Source organism: Schistocerca gregaria, chromosome 3 (genome assembly GCF_023897955.1).
Source record: "Schistocerca gregaria isolate iqSchGreg1 chromosome 3, iqSchGreg1.2, whole genome shotgun sequence".
NCBI lineage: Eukaryota > Metazoa > Arthropoda > Insecta > Orthoptera > Acrididae > Schistocerca > Schistocerca gregaria.
Genome location: NC_064922.1, coordinates 334,033,564 through 334,056,533, shown reverse-complemented (window position 1 = coordinate 334,056,533; position 22,970 = coordinate 334,033,564). Strand labels below are relative to the sequence as shown.

At 44.0% G+C, this 22,970-nt stretch overlaps 1 protein-coding gene across 1 annotated transcript in view; it reads left to right on the top strand.

The window, feature by feature from the left end:
- The window catches only part of LOC126355981 (ABC transporter G family member 20), a 382,869-nt gene that overhangs the window by 265,814 nt on the left and 94,085 nt on the right, over positions 1 to 22,970 (top strand). Inside the window, exon 4 of the mRNA XM_050006596.1 lies at positions 21,935 to 22,089. Coding sequence (XP_049862553.1) covers positions 21,935 to 22,089 — 155 coding nt within the window. The remainder of the gene's footprint in view (positions 1 to 21,934; positions 22,090 to 22,970) is intronic.

Sequence of the window (22,970 nt, the reverse complement as noted above, 5' to 3'; positions counted from 1 at the left end):
ACAGGGCATCCAGGGGCCTTCTCTCATACTTCTTCACATCAGATTATCCATACAAAGTGACTTTGAACTGATGAAGCAGGTCGTTACATGTTTGGAGGACGGCACCAAGTGGATGTGAAACACCGACTACGGCAGTTTGGTTAACTAGAAACTGAGAACATTTTTTGTGTGATTGTTGCGAATTATAATGGCAGATAGAGTGTGAAATGAAAAGTTACATGGAAAGATCACTGGAGTAGCTTTTTCCACGAAATGGATCAGAGTCGAAAGAATATGCTGGGACACAAGAACTAGTTGACGTGTCAGCGCAGAATCAACATACATACTCGCCAAACCACTTTTCAGTGCATCTTAGTAGTTACATGTATTAGTACTAGGGTGTTCTGTCCTATTCCATTCGTATACTAAGTGGGGGAAAATGACTATATATAACTCTGGACGCACCCTAATCTCTCTCTCGTGTTATTTTCATGGTCCCTATACGCGAGGCATACGATGGAGACACATACCGTTTTTTGGATACCGGTTCTGTAAAGTCATTTAACAGGGTTTCGCAGGATCTCAGCTTTCTTCCATAGATTACCATTTTAGTTTCTGAGTGTGAGAATGAAACTTTCGCTTGCACTGCACCATCCGGTTACGATCCTAGTAGCGCGTTTCTCAATTTCACCATGTCCTTTTGATAACGACTTCCAAATTACTTCAGAGCTGCTCGCACTAACCTCTTGTATACGATTTTCTCTATATACGCGTTAGGATTTCCTAGAACCCGTCCGACAAATCTAATTTTTCCTCCACCTGCCCAGATACTGATTTTACATTTCTATTTCTGGTATTAACGCTAAATATTAAAACGATGTGACGAGCTACAGATTTTCGCCACTGAACTTTTAATCAGAAAGCTTCGATTTCTTTCTCTTTATTCTAGGCATCGTCTTGCATTTGTCCACGTTAAACAAGATCTGCCATTCATAACACTAGTGGAAATGCTGTCCAAGTCTTTCTGTGCTTGCTTACCATCATCCAATGTCTTTACTAGTCAACGGGACTCAATTCGATGCGGTACTCTTCAATGAAGACAATTCTACTCCTATCAATGGAATTCCACATCGAAGACGCGTCATCAGAAACCCTGAACAGAAGTGGGATACTAACCTGATTGCCACTCGCCATAAAGGCCGGAGCCAGCAGTGATGATCTGAGGTTTCGTTTTATTTCATAGTAGGACCTCTTTGGCTGTCATCCGCGGCATCTGACGGCACAGCGTTACGTCGACGATATTCTACGCCCCGTTTTGTTGCTCTTCATGACAGGCGTTCCTGAGCTTACATTTCAGCAAGATAATGCCCGCCCGCACAGGGAGATACTTTCTATTGCTGGTCTTCGTCCTTGCCAAAGCCTAGCTTGACTGGCAATGACACCGAATTCCCCCCCCCCCCCCCCCCCCCCCCCCAGTTGAGAACGTTTCCAGCACTACGGCCATTTTGTAATTTTGACGCTCAGACGCGCCAGTCGGACAGAATTTGTCACGATATCCCTCAGTAGGACATCCAGTAACCCCAACAATCAGTGCCAAGCCGAATAAATGCTTGCATAAGGGCCAGAGGTGAACCATCGCGTTATTGACTTGCTCAATTTCTGAAGCTCTTACTCTTGAGTTTTCCTGTACGTTTGCATCACATGTACAGATTCCGTCCTATCCGGATGATTTCTTTGTGGTTCGGGTTTCTGTCTTATCTGAGAGTGTATTAAAGTTAGCAAGGTGTATTAAAGTCAGCAGAATAACTCGTGGCGCGGAAATTACTCATACTATATCCATCCAATACTTCAGAATGAGAGCAGTTACAGACTTCCAACGACGTTTACACATAATTTAAAAATCTGCACGAAAATTTTTCTCGTTGTCACGCCCCACAGAATGATAAAAAAAAAAAGTTTGTCGCTTACTATATTTTCGCTGTTCATGCAATAAAACTGCATCAGGCCTGAACTTTGAATTTATTACTTCTTGTCTACTAACCCTATTCGCAACATATTTTTCAGACAGTATCCTTACATACCACTGAATTTAGTGAAAAAGTGTATTATTTTACAACGTATGGTTTAGGAGGTATGACGTCATATTGTCAGGGGTGAAAAATTAGCTTTTCTTACAAACAAGAGCAAATTACCTACACTATACTAATGCAGTATTTGATAATGAATTTGTTTTATGTATGAATGTTCGATTCTTTCAAGAATCCGGATGGTGTGGACTAGCGGTGTGTTTTTGAAATCGTGACTCTCGTGGAGAGCGGTATTATTCTGCAGTCTTCATTTTCCGTTTGCGTCCACGCAGCAAGTTAGCTACCCACGTCTGCAGCCATCATCTATGTCTTCACTTGGTACATCAGATTGCTCAGTTCCCGTAATTTTCTCACTGCTGATCTTAGGCCTGTTATATTCTTTGCTGTGTTCTGTAGTTGCTCGACCTACTGTTTTATTGTTACTTGTATTTTATCCATGCTGCATCTTGTGTAGTTCGAGGCTGTTGCTATATTCAGGATTTTTAATGAAGACTCTACCCACTACAAATATCTTTAAAAAACATTAATTTATTTTCGTTACCTGTTTTTGATGTCAAGCTTGTCTCCAGATCGCTACACTTGTTTTACGCCATGCAGCTGACGAATAAAATTTTGTAGTAAAATAGGCGTAGCCATCTGAAGATTGGGTTGTTAACCTGAAATTGATAGTGCCAATAGCGCAAATATGTTTTAAATTATTTGTGGCTAGTTATCTCTCCGTCAAAAATTCTCAATAATCGTTAGTTATTTATCCTCAGAGACATTTTTATTAAACTCAGTAAGTATAACACTCACCGGTTTTCTATTGTCCACAGTTACTGAGCTACGGTTAGGTCTTTGACGGTGAGTTCGTATCGCTAACCCCGTTGACACCACCGCCTCTCACTTTTTGACGTGAGAACCTGTAAACATTCCAATTCTACAGACGTTCTCATTTGCAGATATTCCGTGACACGGAACCAGCGCATAGTTCTCGCATTCTTACATAATCCTTGTCTACATTCGGTCCCGTTTCTTCCTCGTGGCCTTCGACGTAAATCAGTCATTGCGAGGAAGGAAGTGTATGCTTCATCCTCGGGTAGCGGTCTCGATTCCGATGTATCGCACGCAAGCGATCGGCGCATGGCTGCGGTGTCTATCTGGAGGCGTCATCGTCCTTGTTTCACAATGCGGACTCCCGGCGTCAGTCTTTTCCGCTTCCTTACGCAGGACAAGACGGCGCCGCTGCAGCAGTCGTGATGCTATTCTACGCGTGACCTTGTCCTTCATCGCTGCTGAGGAATTCTTCGCTTATAGCGTACACATGTCACTACTGTTTATATACACACACAATGAGGCTTACTTTAACGGCTCTACTATTTCTGTACCTCTACAAACAGACTCTAGCATCTTTGTTAGAAATTCTGTAAACAAAATAAATCTGAAGGTAAGATCTTCTAGTTTGTTGAGGCCACGACATGTCCCTTTTCAGTTTCTTCTAGACGATCTATGTTTCCACCCTTCTGCGTGGATCTTCTTCAGGATGTTCTAGGGTTTACGATTAGCTGAATATTCAATGACACCGTCCCAGTATTTGCCTGGAGCGACTGAGGGAAATCACTGAGAACCTAAATCTGGATGGTCCTACTTGGATCTAAACCGTCGTCCTCCCTAATTACGAGGCCAGTATGTCAGCCACTACTCTACCTTTTTCGATGTGTGAAGGATCACTCATATCGCTGTGAGCAGGACCAACCAGTCCTTGGCATGACGTTTATCGCTTTCTTCATGTCCCTAAATCACTACTTGTGAATGCCACAGTAGTTCCTTGATCAAGCCATGGCCATAAACTCCCCCCCCCCCCCTCCCCCAATGTCCTTGTATGAACTACTGTACTGACCTCGACGTTGACGAGATCTCAGCCACAAACCTTCCTTCTTTTTGTTTGATGTACTTGCGCATCAAGGAGTCTTTACATATTCGCGGGAAATTGAGCTTACTAGTGACTGAAGCATAGAATCATTACCTACACATTGGTGTGAGATCTAACAGAATGACATCACGAGGAAGTCTGTCTCAAACTCGTATTTGTTTGTATTCAAACAAAGACTGTATTTTCTAAATTCGTCAATGTTGTTGGTTTGAAGGAATCCTCCTGTCTAGGGCAAATACTTTAATCGATAGAACAAAAACAGTGTATTTGTTATTCAACCGGAAATATGGAATTGGTCTACCAAGAAGTAACAAGAATCAAAAAATAAGATTTTCTTCCCTATGTAACTACTTTATCTTCAATAATGCCTTCAATAATGTCTTCTAATTCTTAGCCTGCCTCAATTATTTTCCCCTGCTCCGAGCATCATGTTATCTACTCATGGCTATCGTTGCAAGTAAGCTACTATCCAGAAATACGGATCAGATCTATCACTAAACTGGCTCTCTCCCGATGATGGTTTTCGATTTACATCTTTCCTCATGTGTTCTCTTACTCCCTAAATTCGTACTTTCTTCGTGCACGTAGTTTTCAACTTTCTTCGATAGCATCATATTTCAATGGTTTGCAGTTTTTGTTTCTCTGGATTTCCACGTTACACTCCGATACAAGACAGTGCTGCTGACGTATAATTAAAGGAACTTCTCCTAGTTTTCGTCAGTATTTGAAACCAGCTATTTCACTGAAGAAAGCTAGCGTTGCTTTTCCAAATCTTCTTCTGATATCTTACCTTTTTCTGGTATCACCTGTAATTATGCACTATCTAATCAAGAGTGTTCGGACACCGCTATGTAATGCGGAACTGCGTCATTGCACTATTCGCCCCGCTGTCCTGTTTTATTTATTTTGACGACTTCTCGTCTCCAGGGGTTTGGTTTTTGACTACGAACGTTGGGGCGTCTTGGTGCACTAATGTAACACTGTTTTCACCTGAGGATGCTGTTTTAATGCAGTGAAACCGGTTGTGGAAATAAAGAAATCACCAATTATAGATTTCTTGCCGTTCATTTTACTGCTATTCATTGTGAAGACTAGATGTCACGAGAGGCGAGCCCGCCAGTCTTAAAGGAGGCGGGAAGTATTGTGTTGTCAGTACAGAAGCAGTAACGACACAATGGCTTGGTCAGGAGAACTTCAAATGGTTCAAATAGTTGTGAGCACAATGGAATTTAACATCTGAGGTCATCAGTCCCCTAAACTTAGAACTACTTAAACCTAACTAATCTAAGGACAGCACACAAATCCATGCCAGACTCAGGATTCGAACCTGCGATCGTAGCAGTAGCGCGGTTCCGGAATGAAGCGCCTAGAACCGCTCGGCCACAACTGCCGGCTCAGGAGAACTCAGTGACTTTGAACATGGACTAATCATCAGACGTCCCTGAGTAAACAAATCCATCGGAGGCATTTCAACCATGCTATACTTGCCCAGCTAGTCTGTTGGTGATCTTATCGTGAAGTGGAAGTTTGAGGGAACCGTCACAGCTAAATCAAGACCAGCAGGCCTCTTGTACTGACAGACAAGAACGTCCAGAATTGCTGAGGACGGCTGTAACAAACCTAATGAAGTAAGTGGATGGAATCACTATCACATTGTACTCAACTAAGAACCGTGCGTTCAGAAGTAGTACTAGCAGTTCAGCTGGTACATTTACTGCGCCTAGGGAGTTAAAAAGAATGGGTCTTAATGTTCGAGCAGCTCCTCGTAAGCCACATATTTTTGCAGTCGTTACTGAGCAACACTTCAGGAGGTATAAAAAATGGCTCTACTGGAAGGTGGATGACTGGAAACGAGTCATATGGAATGAATAATCACGCTGTATGATCTGGAAACCCGATGTATGGATTTGGGTTTGGCGAATATGCCTGCAGAACTTCACTTGCCAACATGTATAGCGCCAGGAGTGAAGTACAGAGGAGATAATGTTGCGGTATGGGGAAGGCTTTCCGTGGTTAGGGTGTGAAACCCTTATTACACTTATTGGGAAAGGATATGAACACATTTTACAGCACAGTATACTTCGTTCAGTAGAGGAACAGCTTGGAAGCGATGATTGATTGTATCAGCGTGACAGTGCATCCTGTCATACATCATCGTCTCTGAGCCAATGGTTTGTCCATAATAACATTACTGGAATTGAATGGCCTGCCCAGGGTCCCGATCTGAACCAGTGGAGCATCTCTGGGAAGAGTCAGAGCGTCGATTTCGTTCCAGCGTCCAGCTGTAAACATTACACCTTCTCTGGTTTCAGTTCTTGAGGGAGAATGGACTGCCCTCCTCCACAGACATTCAGACACCTCGTTGAATGCGCCCCCAGTAGAGTTGAAGCCGTCATAAGGACTAAGGGTGGACATACCCTACGTCAATATCCACAAATACGCGTCCCGATTTGATCAGGTAGTGTACGTGCAAAATTGGATAATTCTTGTATCTTTTCCAGTACTGTCTCGTTCTCGATGTTACATAAGTCACTGTTCTCCGTTCTATCATTCTTTATCAGGCAACGGCTTTGCCGCAGTGGATACACCAGTTCTCGTGAGATTACCGAAGTTAAGCGCTGTCGGGCGTGGTCGGCGCTTGGATGGGTGACCATATGGGCCGCCATGCGCTGTTGCCATTTTTTGGGGTGCACTCAGCCGCGTGATGCAAATTGAGGAGCTACTCGACCGAATAGTAGGGGCTTCGGTCAAGAACACCATCTTGCGAGAGGGAGAACGGTGTGCTGACCCCACGCCGCTCCTATCCGCATTCTCCACCGAGGATGATACGGCGGTCGGATGGTCCCGGTAGGCAACTTGTGGCCTGAAGACGGAGTACTTTCTTTTTACGTATTATACTACTTACTTACATCCCGCACCACATAAGGGTTCCCCAGAGTACCACAATGGACACTTTATTGAATCCAGGCAACTAACAGAATAAGAAGACGTCAACCTCTCGCCCCATTTAAAGCCTTGCGAACAGAGACAGTGAACATGCTCAGAGGATGGAAACATTCATCAGTACTACCCTTGTTAAGAATGACGGCAGTTACCTGATGTGATAATTCTGAGTAATGGTGAAGATCCTAAATCTGAATGACTGGACGTAGACGTTTTGGATACAGGCAACAATCGAAATGGAGCAGCGTTAAGGCTCTGAACTCACATCCAGAAAGTGGTAAGTTAAAATCCCTGACCGACTATCATGATTTATGTATTCTTTGCTTTCCTTAAATCGTTTGTCTACTGGCCAGTGACCAAGCTTGCCTAGTATGAAATGCATAAACGTTTCTGTTCGATTTTTTGTTCTTGGTTTACCTACATGATGACTAACCTGCGCAACAATGTAATAACTCGAGTTCCAAAGGAAACTGATGCTGTTATGTATGAAAATAACACATGGTTGCAAAATGCTAAGACGCGTTATTTAAAGAAAAATTGGTCAGCTCCGAGTAGGACTCGCACACTCAGTTCCATACGTACTTAATTATGTACACTACTGGCCATTAAATTCCTACAGCTAGAAGAAATGCAGATGACAAACGGTTATTTATTACACAAATATATTATACTAGAACTAACATGTGATTACATTTTCCGCAATTTGGGTGCATAGATCCGGAGAAATCAGTACCCAGAACAACCACCTCTGGCCGTAATAACAGCCTTGATACGCTTGGGCATTGAGTCAAACAGAGCTTGGATGGCGTGTACAGATACAGCTGCCCGTGCAGGTTCAACACGATACCACAGTTCATCAAGAGTAGTGACTGGCGTATGTGACGAGCCAGTTGCTCGGCCAACATTGACCAGACGTTTTCAATTGGTGAGAGATCTAGAGAATGTGCTGGCCAGGGCAGCAGTCGATCATTTTCTGTATCCAAAAAGGCCCGTTCAGACCAGCAACATGCGGTCGTGCATTATCCTGCTGAAATGTAGGGTTTCGCAGGGACCGAATGAAGGGTAGAGCCACTGGTCGTAACACATCTGAAATGTAACGTCCACTGTTGAAAGTGCCGTCAATGCGAACAAGAGGTGATCGGGACGTGTAACCAATGGCACCCCATACCATCACGCCGGGTGATACGCCGGCATATCGATGACGAATAGACGCTTCCAATGTGCGTTCACCGCGATGTCGCCAAACACGGATGCGACCATCATGATGCTGTAAACAGAACCTGGATTCATCCGAGAAAATGATGTTTTGCCATTCGTGCACCCAGGTTCGTCGTTGAGTACACCATCGCAGACGCTGCTGACGGTGATGCAGCGTCAAGGCTAACCGCAGCCACAGTCTCCGAGCTGATAGTCCATGCTGCTGCAAACGTCGTCGAACTGTTCATGCAGATGGTTGTTGTATTGCAAACGTCCCCACCTGTTGACTCAGGGATCGAGACGTAGCTGCACGTTCCGTTACAGCCATGCGCATAAGATGTCTGTCATCTCGACTGCTAGTGATACGAGGCCGTTGGGATCCAGCACGGCGTTCTCTATTACCGTCCTGAACCCACCGATTCCATATTCTGCTAACAGTCATTGGATCTCGACCAACGCGAGCAGAAATGTCGCGATGCGATAAATCGCAATCGCGATAGGCTACAATCCGACCTTTATCAAAGTCGGAAACGTGGTGGTACGCATTTCTCCTCCTTACACGAGGCATCACAACAACGTTTCACCAGGCAACGCCGGTCAACTGCTGTTTGTGTACGAGAAATCGGTTGGAAACTTTCCTCAAGTCAGCACGTTGTAGGTGTCGTCACCGGCGCCAACCTTGTGTGAATGCTCTGAAAAGCTAATAATTTGCATATCACAGCATCTTCTTCCTGTCGGTTAAATTTCGCGTCTGTAGCACGTCATCTTCGTGGTGAAGCAATTTTAATGGCCAGTAGTGTATATAGACACTTAATTCATTCCGGGAATCGAAGAGCTAGACGATTTTTGCCTTTTATCGTCATTGATACCGGCAGCGTATCGGTCCCAGGAATTCTAAGATTTTCTATAAATGTTCTAATTCCAAGTTTGTGGTTGCGTAACAAATGACAAAGTAAATTTTTTTTATTGTGATATAATTTAAAATTAACAGTTACCTAATTTTCCCTTTACTGGTATTGTGAAAACCTTCTTCTTGCCAAATATCATGATTCTATGTGAAGGGCAATTATCCTATCGGTTTTAATGAGTGAGTTTGCAAGCATCAAAATATATGACATAAATGGCCGTATATTTTGACTCGATTGACTTAGAAGCTCAACATTTTTACAGCGCCAAATGCTACAGATATCAGTAAGTGACCTAAATTTCAACTTGATACGTTCACCCGTACCTAAGAAAAAGGTTCTTAACAGACGAACGGACGTACAGGCTGATAATAAATGAAAAATGCTGTGTGACATAATTGCAGATTAATAATTTTGGGATTCTTTGCCTTGTTTGTCGTGCAAAACCTTGCTTTCTAGCAAATATCATGGTTCTGTGCCAACGGGAAGTACCTTGTGCGTTTTGATGACTGAGTTTGCGAGTATGAAAATATGAGACACAAAAGGCCGTATCTTTTGACTGCATTGACTTAGTTGCTTAACTTTTTTTTTTACATCGCTGAGAAAACTTAAGATCTGACATAAATTTCAACTTGATACGCCTACACGTTCCTCAGAAAAGGATTTTGAACAGTCGGAAAGACAGACAGACAGACAAAGAAACGGTCCTATAAGGGGTCTATTTTTACCGATAGTGGTGCGTAACCCTAAAAAATGGGAAAGCTGATAGAAGCTGACCTCAGGGAAGACGAGTTTCGGTTCCGGAGGAATGTTGGACCAGGCGAGGATACTGACCCTTAGGACACAGGTTAGAGGAAGGCAAATCCACGTTTATAGCATTCGTTGACTTAGAGAAATCTTAGGTTATATAAAACATGTACAGAAACCAGACTGCAATTATCAGAGTTGGAGGACGTGCAACGGAAGCCGTAGTCGTGAAGAGAATTCGACAGGAATGTAACGTATCTACGCTGTTATTCAATACGTACATTGAGCAAGCAGTAAAGGGAACCGAAGAACAATTTGGAATTACAGTTCAGAGAGAAGAAATAACAACTTTGAGGTTTAACCATGGCACTTTAATTCTATCAGACAGCAAAAGGACTTGAAAGAGCAGTCCAACGGAATGGATAGTGCCTTGAAAGGAGGATGTAAGATGTGCATCAACGAAAATAAAATGTAGTCGAATTTAATCAGGCGATATTGAGAAAATCAGCTTAGGAAATGAGACACTGAAAGCAGTAGTCGATGATGTTGGCTGAAATATAGAGGATGTGAAATGCAGACTGACTATAGCAAAGAAAGCATTTTTGGAGAAGGAGACGAGTTTGTTAATATCTAATATAATTATGATTGTTAAATAGTCTTTTCTGAAGGAATTTGGAGTGTAGTCTTATACGGAAGTGAAGCACGGACTATAAGCATTTCAGACAAGAAGAGAATAGAAGCTTTTCTAATGTTGTGCCATACAAGAAGGCAGAAGATTAGATGAGAAGATCGCGTAATTATAAGAGTTTGGAGAGAAAAGAAATTTATGACACAACTTGACTGAAAGAAGAGATCGGTTGATGGAACAGATTCTGAGGCATCAAGGAATCATGTTTAATATTGGAAAGCAATGTGGGGAGGAAGGAGGAGGGGGGAGGAGGGGAAATTCTAGAGGGTGACTAAGAGATAAATACAGTAAGCTGGTTCAGACGTACGTAGTTTGCAGTAGTTATTCGGAGATGAAGAGGCTTGTGCAGGATAGACTGGCGTGGAGATCTGCATCACATCAGCCATCGGACTGAAGACAATAAAAACAAACAAGCCGGCAACACGCACAGGAAGACAGGGGAGAAGTTCGTCGCTTATACATAGTAATTTCACAAACTTGTTCTCCCACTTTCTGTACTAGTTGCGCTGACCCAGTCAAGTAAATTCATTTATAGTGAAGCCTAATATTGTCACGAAGGAATGTCGATCTTAATGTAATTATTAAGCAAAAATTTTTGATACAAAAAACTTTTAATGCCTAGGCTGCAATTTTCAGTACACTATTAAAGCAGGATGACTAGTTTCCGTTGTTTTCTACTATCATCTTCTGTTCGTTCAAATTGTAAAAGAAGGTGAGCATGCAGCGAAATACATCATCATTAGCTGTAGTCATGCAATGATATGCATTTGTATTACGGACCAACATGACTCTGAGAGTGCGCAGCTAAAGACTTCATCATGAGTGAGCCGGGTTGTAAACCATAGCTGTGCAAGATGACGGTAATGTAGAATGAAAATGGCCAGTTGCAGTAGTGAAAATTGCATCACATGTCCATAAATTTCAAAAATACCTACAGTACAATTGCAAATCATGGGCATGGGAACCAATTTTCATCAATTCAACTGGCCATTTTGCTTCTTTATTACCATTCGTGCGAGATTATGGTTTGCAACCTGGCTCACTCACGATGAATGTTTTAACTACATACTATCATAGTCCTATTAGCCCATAATACAAATGCGTGTCACTGCATGACTAAAGCCAATGATGCTTTTCAATTCCTGATAATCGCTTTTTTACGATTTGAACGATCTGAAGACGGTTGTACAGACCAGTCAAAACTAATCATCGTACTGTAATAGTATTCTGAAAACTGCAATCCAGCCAGTAAAAGTTATTCATATTAAAAAATTTGTGTTTAACAAATTCATTTCTTTGGGCTATCTTTCGAAGGAATCGTCCGTTTCACCCAAGGAAACCCCTCCCTACGCGAACAATTTTACGTTATCAGTGCAAAAAATATCCTTATGTGAGTTTCTATCCAGTGGCAATCTCTAGAATTCTGTTTGTGTCTATCGGCACCTTTGCATCAGCGTTGGCAGCAATTCTACACTGTTGTGAGAACTTTGCCGTAGGGAAGCCATCCCCGGCACGAGCCTTTCTGTTCCCTTGGCATGCAAGGACGCAAAGTGTTTGTGTTCTAGATACAGTTTACTGTTTACTTGGAGAGGTTTTCCCCCGAGTATTGCACGTCATGCATCGCATTATCGCTTTCTCACTGTGCACGCGGTCGATGATCTCGCTGTGTAACGTGCAGCGACGTCTTCATCGTAATAGCTCTCTTCGGAGCCATGTACCTATTTTTACTCGTCTCCTCTCACTTGCTTTTATTCTGAGAGTCGTATGTACTCACGAATATTCTCAAGGTATTTATCTGCCAAACATATTCTTTAGGCCAACCGAAATACCACACAAAAAGTTAGGGTTTATGGAAGCATGTGCTTCTACAACTAAACTTTAATTAGTAGTTACATTCATGTTGACAATTACTTATCGATATTATCATTAGTAATCTTGTTGGCACACTGGTTCCTTCCTGACTGCTTAAGGTTCTGTTGACAATAATGTCATTTAATAACGAATACTGACTTAGTTATCGGTTTTTTACGTTATAAGCAGGGTCGACATTGTATTCGCATTTATTGCTACTCAAATGTAGCACCTAAGACGTGTACTTAACGTCATTTTTGACCCGCTTGCAATCTTAACAACTGTTAATCCATACACTGTGGTACTACGTCTCAGGTTTTGAATGCATCAAATTAAATTTCATGTTCTGAAAAATGTCTCTGAGCACTATGGGACTTAACTTATGAGGTCATCAGCCCCCTAGAACTTAAAACTACTTAAACCTAACTAACCTAAGGACAGCACACACATCCATGCCCGAGGCACGATTCGAACCTGCGACCATAGCGGTCACACGGTTCCAAACTGTAGCACCGAGAACCGCACGGCCACCCCGGCCGGCCATGTTCTGCACATCTTCGATTTGTAAACATGGCAAGAAAATTGAAACTACGTAAGAATCTGTTCTTCATTTCCAGCCGCTCTAACGCAGTTACGATTGCAGACAACGGAACTTTCCAACGTCTTCATTTTAAGAGCAACGCTACGCTTTTACGTCATTTTTACGCACTTTGCAACAGCTACGGCAGAATGTTCCACTAATCGACTGAATCAACTTCGGACTTTAGCTCCAGTGCAGTTTTAACAAATCAACAGAGATGCTTCATGTGAAATTTATGCTGGGTTCATTTTTTCCTGGAGTCAGCTTTATTTCAAGTTTTCTTTCCGTGTCTATTTCCGACTACCTCCATTTACACTGTTGCCAGTTCACTCAGCGCTGCATTCCCATTGTACTACATATTAAGGGAGCTTCTCATTCCATTACACAAATGTTCAGATGTGTGTGAAATATTATGGGACTTAACTCTAAGGTCATCAGTCCCTAAGCTCGCACACTACTTAACCTAAATTGTCCTAAGGACAAACACACACACCCATGCCCGAGGGAGGACTCGAACCTCCGCCGGGAACAGCCGCACAGTCCATGACTGCAGCGCCTAGACCGCTCGTCCAATCCCGCGCGGCTCCATTAGACCAATCTCGCCTTCCTAGTCCCTAGGCAAGCTATACGTTGGGTGCTGTAGTGCAGTCCTAACTTGCTAAATTAATAATGGTTTATGCTTTCGCGAAGTACTAGACGTATATCTTCAAGCTTCTATCAGTTCAGGTTTTGCAGCTTTGTTTACGTCCAATATTACTGTTAATGCAGTTTGTATGGGTTCCACACACTTGAGCAGTAACGACGGGTCGTCCTAATGTTAGTAATCTCATTTGTAGATTGACTACATTTTCTCAGTATCGTACGAGGGAACCGGTGTAAGCCATTGGTTTACCTTTGGTTGAGCGTACATACTCTTTCCTTTTTATGTTTCTACAAATTTTTCCACCTATGGATTTGACTGACTAGACTTGTGACTCATCAGCACTGTACTGGACACTACATGTTTGCTACTTGTGTAGAGGACTTCACAAGTATCAAAAATGTAGTGTCCAATGCAGTAGCGATGGGTCCTCTACAGCTAAACACACTTTTCGACAGGTTGCCCCGCCCCCTTTTCTCTCCATCCCCTCCCCCTGTCTTTCTCTCTTTTTCTCTCTTTCTGTCTGCGTGTTGTGTTCTGAACCGAAGGTATACATCCACATGGATTGGATTGGTCGCGGAGGAGCAGTGACTTGTTTCTTTAAGGATGCGTAAAGGATGTAGTATATCGAGATATTTTAACAACTCCAGGTAACCTACAGGAACGTATTGTGCTTACTTTAAATCACTTTAGAGGGGAACCTGGAAGCAACGATGAATTCTTTCATCCAATATGTTCAACTGGTTCAAATGAATCTGAGCACTATGGGACTTACTTCTGAGGTCATCATTCCCCTGGAACTTAGAACTACTGAAACTTAACTAACCTAAGGACATCACAAACGTCCATGCCCGAGGCAGGATTCGAACCTGCGACCGTAGCGGTCGCGCGGCTCCAGACTGAAGTGCCTATAACCGCTCGGCCACTCCGACCGGCTCCTCCAACAAGTGGACCAGTGGATCACTGTGCATGATCGCCACTTTGAGTACCTTTGAATGATCTACCCCTTTTTGTCCCCAGGACGGATTACAGTACTGTAGAATGGTATTAAGGATCCCATTTTTGTTTCTTATTAGAATGTTGTGTATAGGTGAACAAGTGATAAATTTTTTGAATTGACTTTGAAGTGAGGAAGTTGATGAACAGAGATCACGTCATAATTACAACATAAATAAATTACTTCGTACAGACATTAAGTTTTCCGCCCAAAATCTGCGTCTCCTCACATTTGGTCATAGGTTAAAGGTCGCATTGGCCCTTCATTTATAATATGTGGTCACATTTCCGTGCCACGATCATTTTGTTTTGTAGTTTTTGTAAGTCAACTGCTATGGAACACTGCTTCTGGTCTTGAACTAACAGCAGGTTTTTCTTAGTTTTTGTCGTAACTATGTGGTCATTTGATGTCTCTTTTCTTATCTGTTCAGGTTACTGTTGGCAAACAAAGACACGGACGCGCACTTTTGTGTGTGTGTGTGTGTGTGTGTGTGTGTGATATTTTTTAGATCTTACTATTACGTTAGCACATTTGGGAGGGTGGTATTGTGGCTAGTCATGGAGTGGGTTGTAGGAAGTTGACATTGTATCTCATAGCGGAGAGGGTTACTAAAAATTTGTAGGTGTTCTGGTGGTTAGATTTTTGGTTTAGAGGTTATTTGGAGGGGAAGTTGCAAGAGCAAGGGAAAAAGGTTCTGTGAAATTATTCTGATGATCATGTGTTGGGGTATTATTCTATCATTTTATAGCATCAGTAAGTAGTAATTTATTTATGTAAAAATTATTACGTGAATTGTTTTCTAATCTGTTAACATTGTATATAAATCAAAACCGTATTATTCTAAATCAAATCCACTGAAGCTGCCGTCAGGACAAACGTTGAAACACATCTGGAACAAATGAAATAGACTGCAGCGAGAAAAAGGAGTTTGAATTTCTAAAACGAATGGTCTGGTTAATGTCCCTTTGCGAGCTAAACAACATTTACTTAATACATTTTTTTAAAACTTTTAGTCAGAAAAGTTAGGTGATGTGATCACGAAAAATAGGATACCTTGCATTATAAACATTTCCTCTTTGCCTTTGCACCTGTCAATGGTCCCTGTAAGAACAACTTGCTGTTTCGCTCTGCCCTGTTCCCCGGCTTCCATCACACAGTAACAGTCGGCACTAGTGGTGCAAAACTGATCCACCTACGTCTCCCGAGCACATACGGAAATATATTGAGTTATTCCATAGTTGGCCAGTGTGGCTCCTACCGATGTCATTACGTAATAAAAAAACATTGATCAAATTTATTGTGAAATGATTTGTCTAAAAGTAAATAAAACAGATTACATAAACATTTGAATGATCCTCGAAATTGTAGCCAGCAGATGAGGTGTAACTTGATAATTTAAACTTCAGTGTCTAGGTTCACATAGCAATAGCTTCTTAATGTCCCGTTGCAGCAGACTGCACAGCCAATATAATCCTCTAGAACGCTTTAAAATTCTGAGACAAACACTGAATTTTAGATTCCCAGTCGACACCTGATTTGCTGTGCATGATTTGGAGTATTCAACTGCGCATCAGATGTTTCTATAATCTGTTTTATTTCTTACTTTTACACAAATCATTCCACACAACATTTGACGGACTTCCTTTGAATTTTTTAAATTGTCCGGTCTTGTTCAGAAAGTACTATCTTATTGACACATTTGTTTTCCAAGCTTCATCTGTTCTCAAGATGTTTCGCATTTAGTACTTGATTCGAAGGAACACTTTGACACTTAATTATCCCAACAATGTAACTTTATATGCTGCAAATACCTCAGAGCCTTGAAAAGCTGAACTTTCCCTCAATCCAGTAACTGAGTTTTCCGGCAACGCCCATATAAGACAAATGTCTGGCACAGTTGTTAGATCGGTTATTGCTGCTACAAGGACAGCTTATCAAGATTTAAATGAGTGTGAACGTGGTATTATAGTCGGAGCACGAGCGATGGGACAGCATGTCCGAAGTAGCGATAAAACGGGGATTTTACCGTACGATCATTTCACGAGCGTACCGTGAATATCAGGAATCCGGTACAGCATCAAATCTCCATCACTGCGGCCTGAGAAAGATCCTGCAAGAACGGCACCAACGACGACTGAAAAGAATCGTTCAGCGTGAGAGAGGTACAACCCTTCTGCAATTTGCTGCAGATTTCAATGCTGGGCCATCAACAACTGTCATCCTGGGAGCCATTCAACGAAACACCATCGATATGGACTTTCGGAGCCGAAGGCCCACTCGTGTACCCTTGATGACTGCACGGCACAAAACTTTACGCCTCGCCTGGGCCCGTCAACACCGACATTGGACTGTTGAGCCGGCCGTTGTGGCCGTGCGGTTCTAGGCGCTTCAGTCTGGAACCGCGTGACCGCAACGGTCGCAGATTCGAATCCTGCCTCGGGCATGGATGTGTGTGACGTCCTTAGGTTAGTTAGGTTTAAGTAGTTCTAATTTCTAGGGGACTGATGAGCACAGATGTTAAGTCCAATACTGCTCAGAACCATCTGAACCATTTGGACTGTTGATGACTGGAAACATGTTACGTGCTCGGACGAGTCTCGTTTCAAATTGTATCGAGCGGATGGACGTGTACGGGTGTGGAGACAACCTCATGAATCCATGGACCCTGCATGTCAGCAGGGGGCAGTTCAAGCTGGTGGAGGCTCTGTAGTGGTGTGGGGCGTGGGAGTGATATGGGACCCCTGATACGTCTAGATACGACTCTGACAAGTGACACGTAAGTAAGCATCCAGTCTAAATACCTGCATCCATTTGCGTCCATTGTGTATTCCGACGGACTTGGGAAATTCCAGAAGGAATTGCTGTAGAGTGGCTCCAGGAACACTCTTCTGAGTTTAAACACTTCTTCTGTCCACCAGACTCCCCAGGCACAAACATTATTGAGCATATGTGGGATGCTTTGCAACGTGCTGCTCAGAGGAGATCTCCACCCCTTTGTACTCTTACGGATTTATGGGAGAGCTCTGCTGGATTCATGGTGTCAGTTCCGCACAGCACTACTTCAGACATTAGTCGGATCCATGGCATGTCGTGTTTCAGCACTTCTGAGTGCTCGCGGGGTCCCTACACGATATTAGTCACGTGTATCAGTTTTTTTTTTTCTTTGGCTCTTCAGTGTATATAGGGAGTTTTTCTATCTCTCCGCTCAAACATTTCGTTAAAATCGTGGCTGTAAGAGCGAGGAGAAGGAAGACTGTGCTAGCGATAGATGTGGAGCAGGTGAATCACGCGCTGCCTCTAAGTGTGAGGTCACAGGTCTCTGGTGACGCCCGCTCCGAATCAGTGTATTCTGGTCGAAGCGAAGGGTCGGTGCGTCGCAGCGGCGGTATGCAACCGCTGCCGGGGAAAGCGGCCCCGATACGCGAAAATGAGACACCGAGCTGTGCTGTTGGTACGCCCACGGTGCGTTCCTCGCGGGCTGGCGACCACTCTCGCTTGTTGCTGTAACAACCTGCCTCATTTCCATCTGTCGCCTCGTCACCATAGTGCTGTGCACCTAGTGGGGGCTTTTGGAACATCTTGCGGCTCAGTATACTCAGAATACCTTTATCTTTGTACCCTTCAGAAAGGAGAACGGTACGGATGATGAAAAGCTGTACCTAGCATTCAGTTACTGTTTGCCCAAAGCATACTGTTGTATTCTCTAAAGCGAGTCTAGCACCTAACATACAAGTCAGCAGGAAGCCACCCCCTAACGCGGAATAATCCTTGATGTACGAGGTAGCTCACATGCACGCTTGCAACGTATGTGCTGCATGGGGCACTTAGTACCACTCGATCACAGCAGCCGGCTGGTGCGTGGTTCTCGAGTAAAAGTCCTATGTGCTAACTAACCTAACACGTTGAAAGGAACTACCTAATCTACAGAATTAAGCTTGGACTGCTGTCTATGACAGTTGTTAAGTACAGTCCTTGAATCTGGATTTCACTACACACCCGTTGTTTACCTTGTCCGGCAACCACTTGTTAGTAGCGGCTTGCTATTATGGTGGCACGGATGCTCAGCAGGGTTGATGATAACTGTAGAGTGTAACTCTTACTGGATGTACTGCGACAGGAACTGTAAAGCCACAACTGTGAAACTGGTGAACCTCAACTGGCTCAGTGTGGCGGCGCGTCTCCATTCGTCCGCGATCGGAGGAATGATTTCCATTTTTGCTCCACTTTGTGGAAGAGGAAAGTATTCCCAATTTGCGGTGCTCTCTCTCGTCACTAGTGGTAGATGGATGTGATACTTTGAAGGACTCGCAGCGGAAGCATAAATTAGTTCCAGTCTGCGAACACCATCTGGATGGCGACAAACTGGAGCTGAGCGGCGCATGCTGTGAAGTGTGTCTGAATGGTGCTGTGTACCACATGGCTACGTACACAGCAAATGTAAATAACTTTCTCCCAGATGCAGATTATGAGAGAAACCGAGCAGCCCTCTTATATTATTTGCAGATGATTCGGTCGTTTACCATTTAGTAAAATAACCAAAAGTTCAAAACGAATTGCAAAATTATACATACGAGGTATCTGCCAAGTGCGAAAAGTGGAAATTAACCGGAAACAACAGAATTTGTGAGGTTCTCCAAATGAGTCCCAAAAATTTCGTTTACACAATAAATAACACAAATTAAAAGGTTGTACATTCAACTACGTGCTTAGGAATTACAATTACAAGCAACTTAAATTGAACCAACAAACAAAAATTGTTGTGAGGAAGTCCAACAGAACGTGTTTCATTCTCTAAACGCTTAGAAGACGAGAGAAATCCACTAAAGACACTGTCTGCACTCAGTTTCCGTCCTCTTCTGGAACTCTGCTGAATATGATCCTTATCAGATAGGACTGACGGAGGACAGCCATGAAGTACAAAGAATGCCAGCTCGTTTTGTATTATCACGAAATGAGAGACCTCCACAGATATGATAAGCGAGGTGGGATGTCAATGATTAAAACAAAGGAAGTTTTCGTTGCTGCGAGACCTGTCCACGATATTTCAATCAAAAAATTTCTCTTCCGACTGCCAAAATATTTTGTTGACTTCCTCCTGCATAGGGAGAGATGACTTCTTATTTTTCTTGGCCTTATATTGTATCTTCAAAAAAATGGTTCAAATGGCTCTGAGCACTATGCGACTTAACATCTGTGGTCATCGGTCGCCTAGAACTTAGAACTAATTAAACCTAACTAACCTAAGGACATCACACACATCCATGCCCGAGGCAGGATTCGAACCTGCGACCGTAGCAGTCACACGGTTCCGGATTGAGCGCCTAGAACCGCGAGACCACCGTTGCCGGCTGTATCTTCAGGGGTCGGTTTGTTAATCGGGATTTGGCAATGTTAGCGTTAGAGTGACCGGATGCCCTTAATGTTGCCCCCTCCCCCTTCCACTTTTCCCTAACGGATAGTGTGTATTACTCCATAGAGAAATTGGTAAAAGCCCGTTACTCGCCGCCCGCATCTCGTGGTCGTGCGGTAGCGTTTTCGCTTCCCACGCCCGGGTTCCCGGGTTCGATTCCCGGCGGGGTCAGCGATTTTCTATGCCTCGTAATGGCTGGGTGTTGTGTGATGTCCTTAGGTTAGTTAGGTTTAAGTAGTTCTAAGTTCTAGAGGACTGAGGACCATCGATGTTAAGTCCCATAGTGTTCAGAGCCATTTGAACCATTTTTGAACCGTTACTCGCCTTGTTCGATGCGGAAGACCGAATAAAGCTAAACGAGGATGGCCAGCATTCCAACCCTCGTCGGTAATCCGCCGGGCGGGGTCGATCCGCGCTTCCCCGAATGCCGGAAGCGGCGTGATATCCTGCGGGTTTACCGGGCCTATGTACGGAGAGATGATCATCGTATTAAAATGAGAGAAATAAGATCTCCCACAGAAAGATTTAGGTGATCATGTGCTGCTCCCGAGTGCAAAGGTCGAGAAATATTCTGAAAGTGATCCTATGAACCGTCTGCCAAACACTTAAGTAATCATTTAGACATAGATGGGCCCTGCAACACACTGAATGGACCGCTCAGAATTGGCATCACGTTCTCTTCACGGATGAGTGTCGCATATGCCTTCAACCGGCAATCATCAGAGACGTGTTTGGAGGCAACCCCGTCAGGCTGAATGCCTTAGACAATCTGTCCAGCGAATGCAGCAAGGTCAAGATAGAGGTTCCCTGCTGTTTTGGGGTGGCATTACGTGGGCCGACGTACGCCGCTGGTGGTCACGGAAGACGCCGTAGTGGCTGTACGATACGTGAATGCCATCCTCCGACTGATTGTGCAACGATATAGGCAGCATATTGGCGAGGCACTCGTCTTCGTAGACTACAATTCGCGGCCCCATCTTGTGAATGACTTCCTTCGGGATAACGACATCGCTCGACTAGAGTGTCCAACATGTTCTTCAGACATGAACCCTATCGAAGATGCCTGGGATGGATTGAGAAGAGCTGTTTATGGACGTCGTGACACACCAACCGCTCTGAAGGATCTACGCCGAATCGCCGTTGAGGAGTGGGACAATCTGGGCCACCAGTGCCTTGATGAACTTGTGGGTGGTATGACACGACGAATACAGGCATGCATCAATGCAAGAGGACGTGCTACTGGGTATTAGAGGTTCCTGTGTGTACAGCAATCTGGACCACCACCTCTGAGGGTCTTGCTGTATGGTGGTGCAACATACAATGTGTGGTTTTCATGAGCAATAAAAAGGTCGGAAATGATGTTTATGTAGATCTCTGTTCCAATTTTCTGTACAGGTTCCGAAACCGAGGCGATGCAAAAACTTTTTTGGATGTGTGTGTGAATGTGTGGTGTCTATTATTTCGGACATGTTATATAACTGATTCGCCTCGCTACGCAATGGATTCACCTTATTCAGTGCGGATGCACATTTACGTCTGACCCCCTGCGGGAATATCTCACTGGCGAGAATGGAGGATGTGGACAGGGGCAGCAGATAAGTGGCGCTGGGTGAGAATGTGGGAGGTGTGCCGAGATAGTCCGGGCAGTTACGATAAATACCGTGTACGGGTGGCGCACATGTTAACGCAATTGCCTAGCAAGCACGAGTTTCGGGGTTTGAATCCCGGTCCGGCACACATTTTTACGCGTCGCTGCTGATTCCGTGTAGAGTACCGATGCAGCTGAATCCTTTCCTTTCTCCCCCTTCCATCTTCAGTTTACATATGATCAGAGATCTGCCATACCGTTTACTTTCTTGTACTTGCTGCACTGTTGTCACTGCGAGCAACCAAATACTGTCGCGATTTATTGAATGTAATGTTATAGCATGCAGTAGAAACGCTCAATTGGCAGTGCTGTCCTACACTGATAAAAGAATTTCTTTGAATGGTTTGCAGGAGATCGCGCTGTTCGGAGAGTTCTCCATCAAGGAGACGATGATGTACTTCGGCTGGATCTTCGGCATGAGCACCTCGGAGATCCACGAGCGGCTGCGCTTCCTGCTGGACTTCCTGGACCTGCCCAGCCAGAATCGGCTCGTCAAGAACCTCAGGTGAGCCGCCGTCGCTGTAGCCCCAATGCTACCCTCTGGTCACAAGACTGCACGTTGGCCTCCAGCGGTACTCAGTTCCTCGCTTCAGCAAGATGCGAGAAAAGCATTGGAGACCAGTAACAGACCCATAATATTGTCTAATCGGAATTGCCTGATACACGAAATCCACGGTACAAAATGCGAGAGGGAATGTTGTGAACGTACGATAATAACTGAATGCTACTATTACGTCCAGCAGACTTTCTTGCTGCTACAGCTCTTTAATGGTGGCCAGTTTGCACACTAGCAAATAAACAATTGTCTGATGGGCTGCTGGGGCGGCACTGTAACAAAGCAACGCAATAAGAATTAGCAAAAAAATATTTATTAAGAGCATGTTGCAAAATGGTACTTAACTTTGGTACCGTTTGATGCGTGACACCGGATTTCCTAAACCTAGTCCGCCTGCTTAGTTGAGTGGTAACGTGCATGTCTCCCTTGCAGCGGGCCCTGGTTCGATTTCCGTCCGGGTTGGAGATTTTCTCCGCTCGCTGACTGGGTGTCGTGTTGTCCTCATTTCTTTCTCCTCAAAAAAATGGTTCCAATGGCTCTGAGCACTATGGGACTTAACAGTGGAGGTCATCAGTCCCCTAGAACTTAGAACTACTTAAACATAACTAACCTAAAGACATCACACACATCCATGCCCGAGGCAGGATTCGAACCTGCGACCGTAGCGGTCGCGCGGTTCCAAACTGAAGCGCCTAGAACTGCTCGGCCACTCCGGCCGGCTTTTTCACCTCATTGGCATGCAAGTCGCCCAATGTGGCGTCGACTGAAATAAGACGCACTTAGCGGCCGAACTTCCCCAATTGGGGCATGACGGCCAACAATGCCATTCG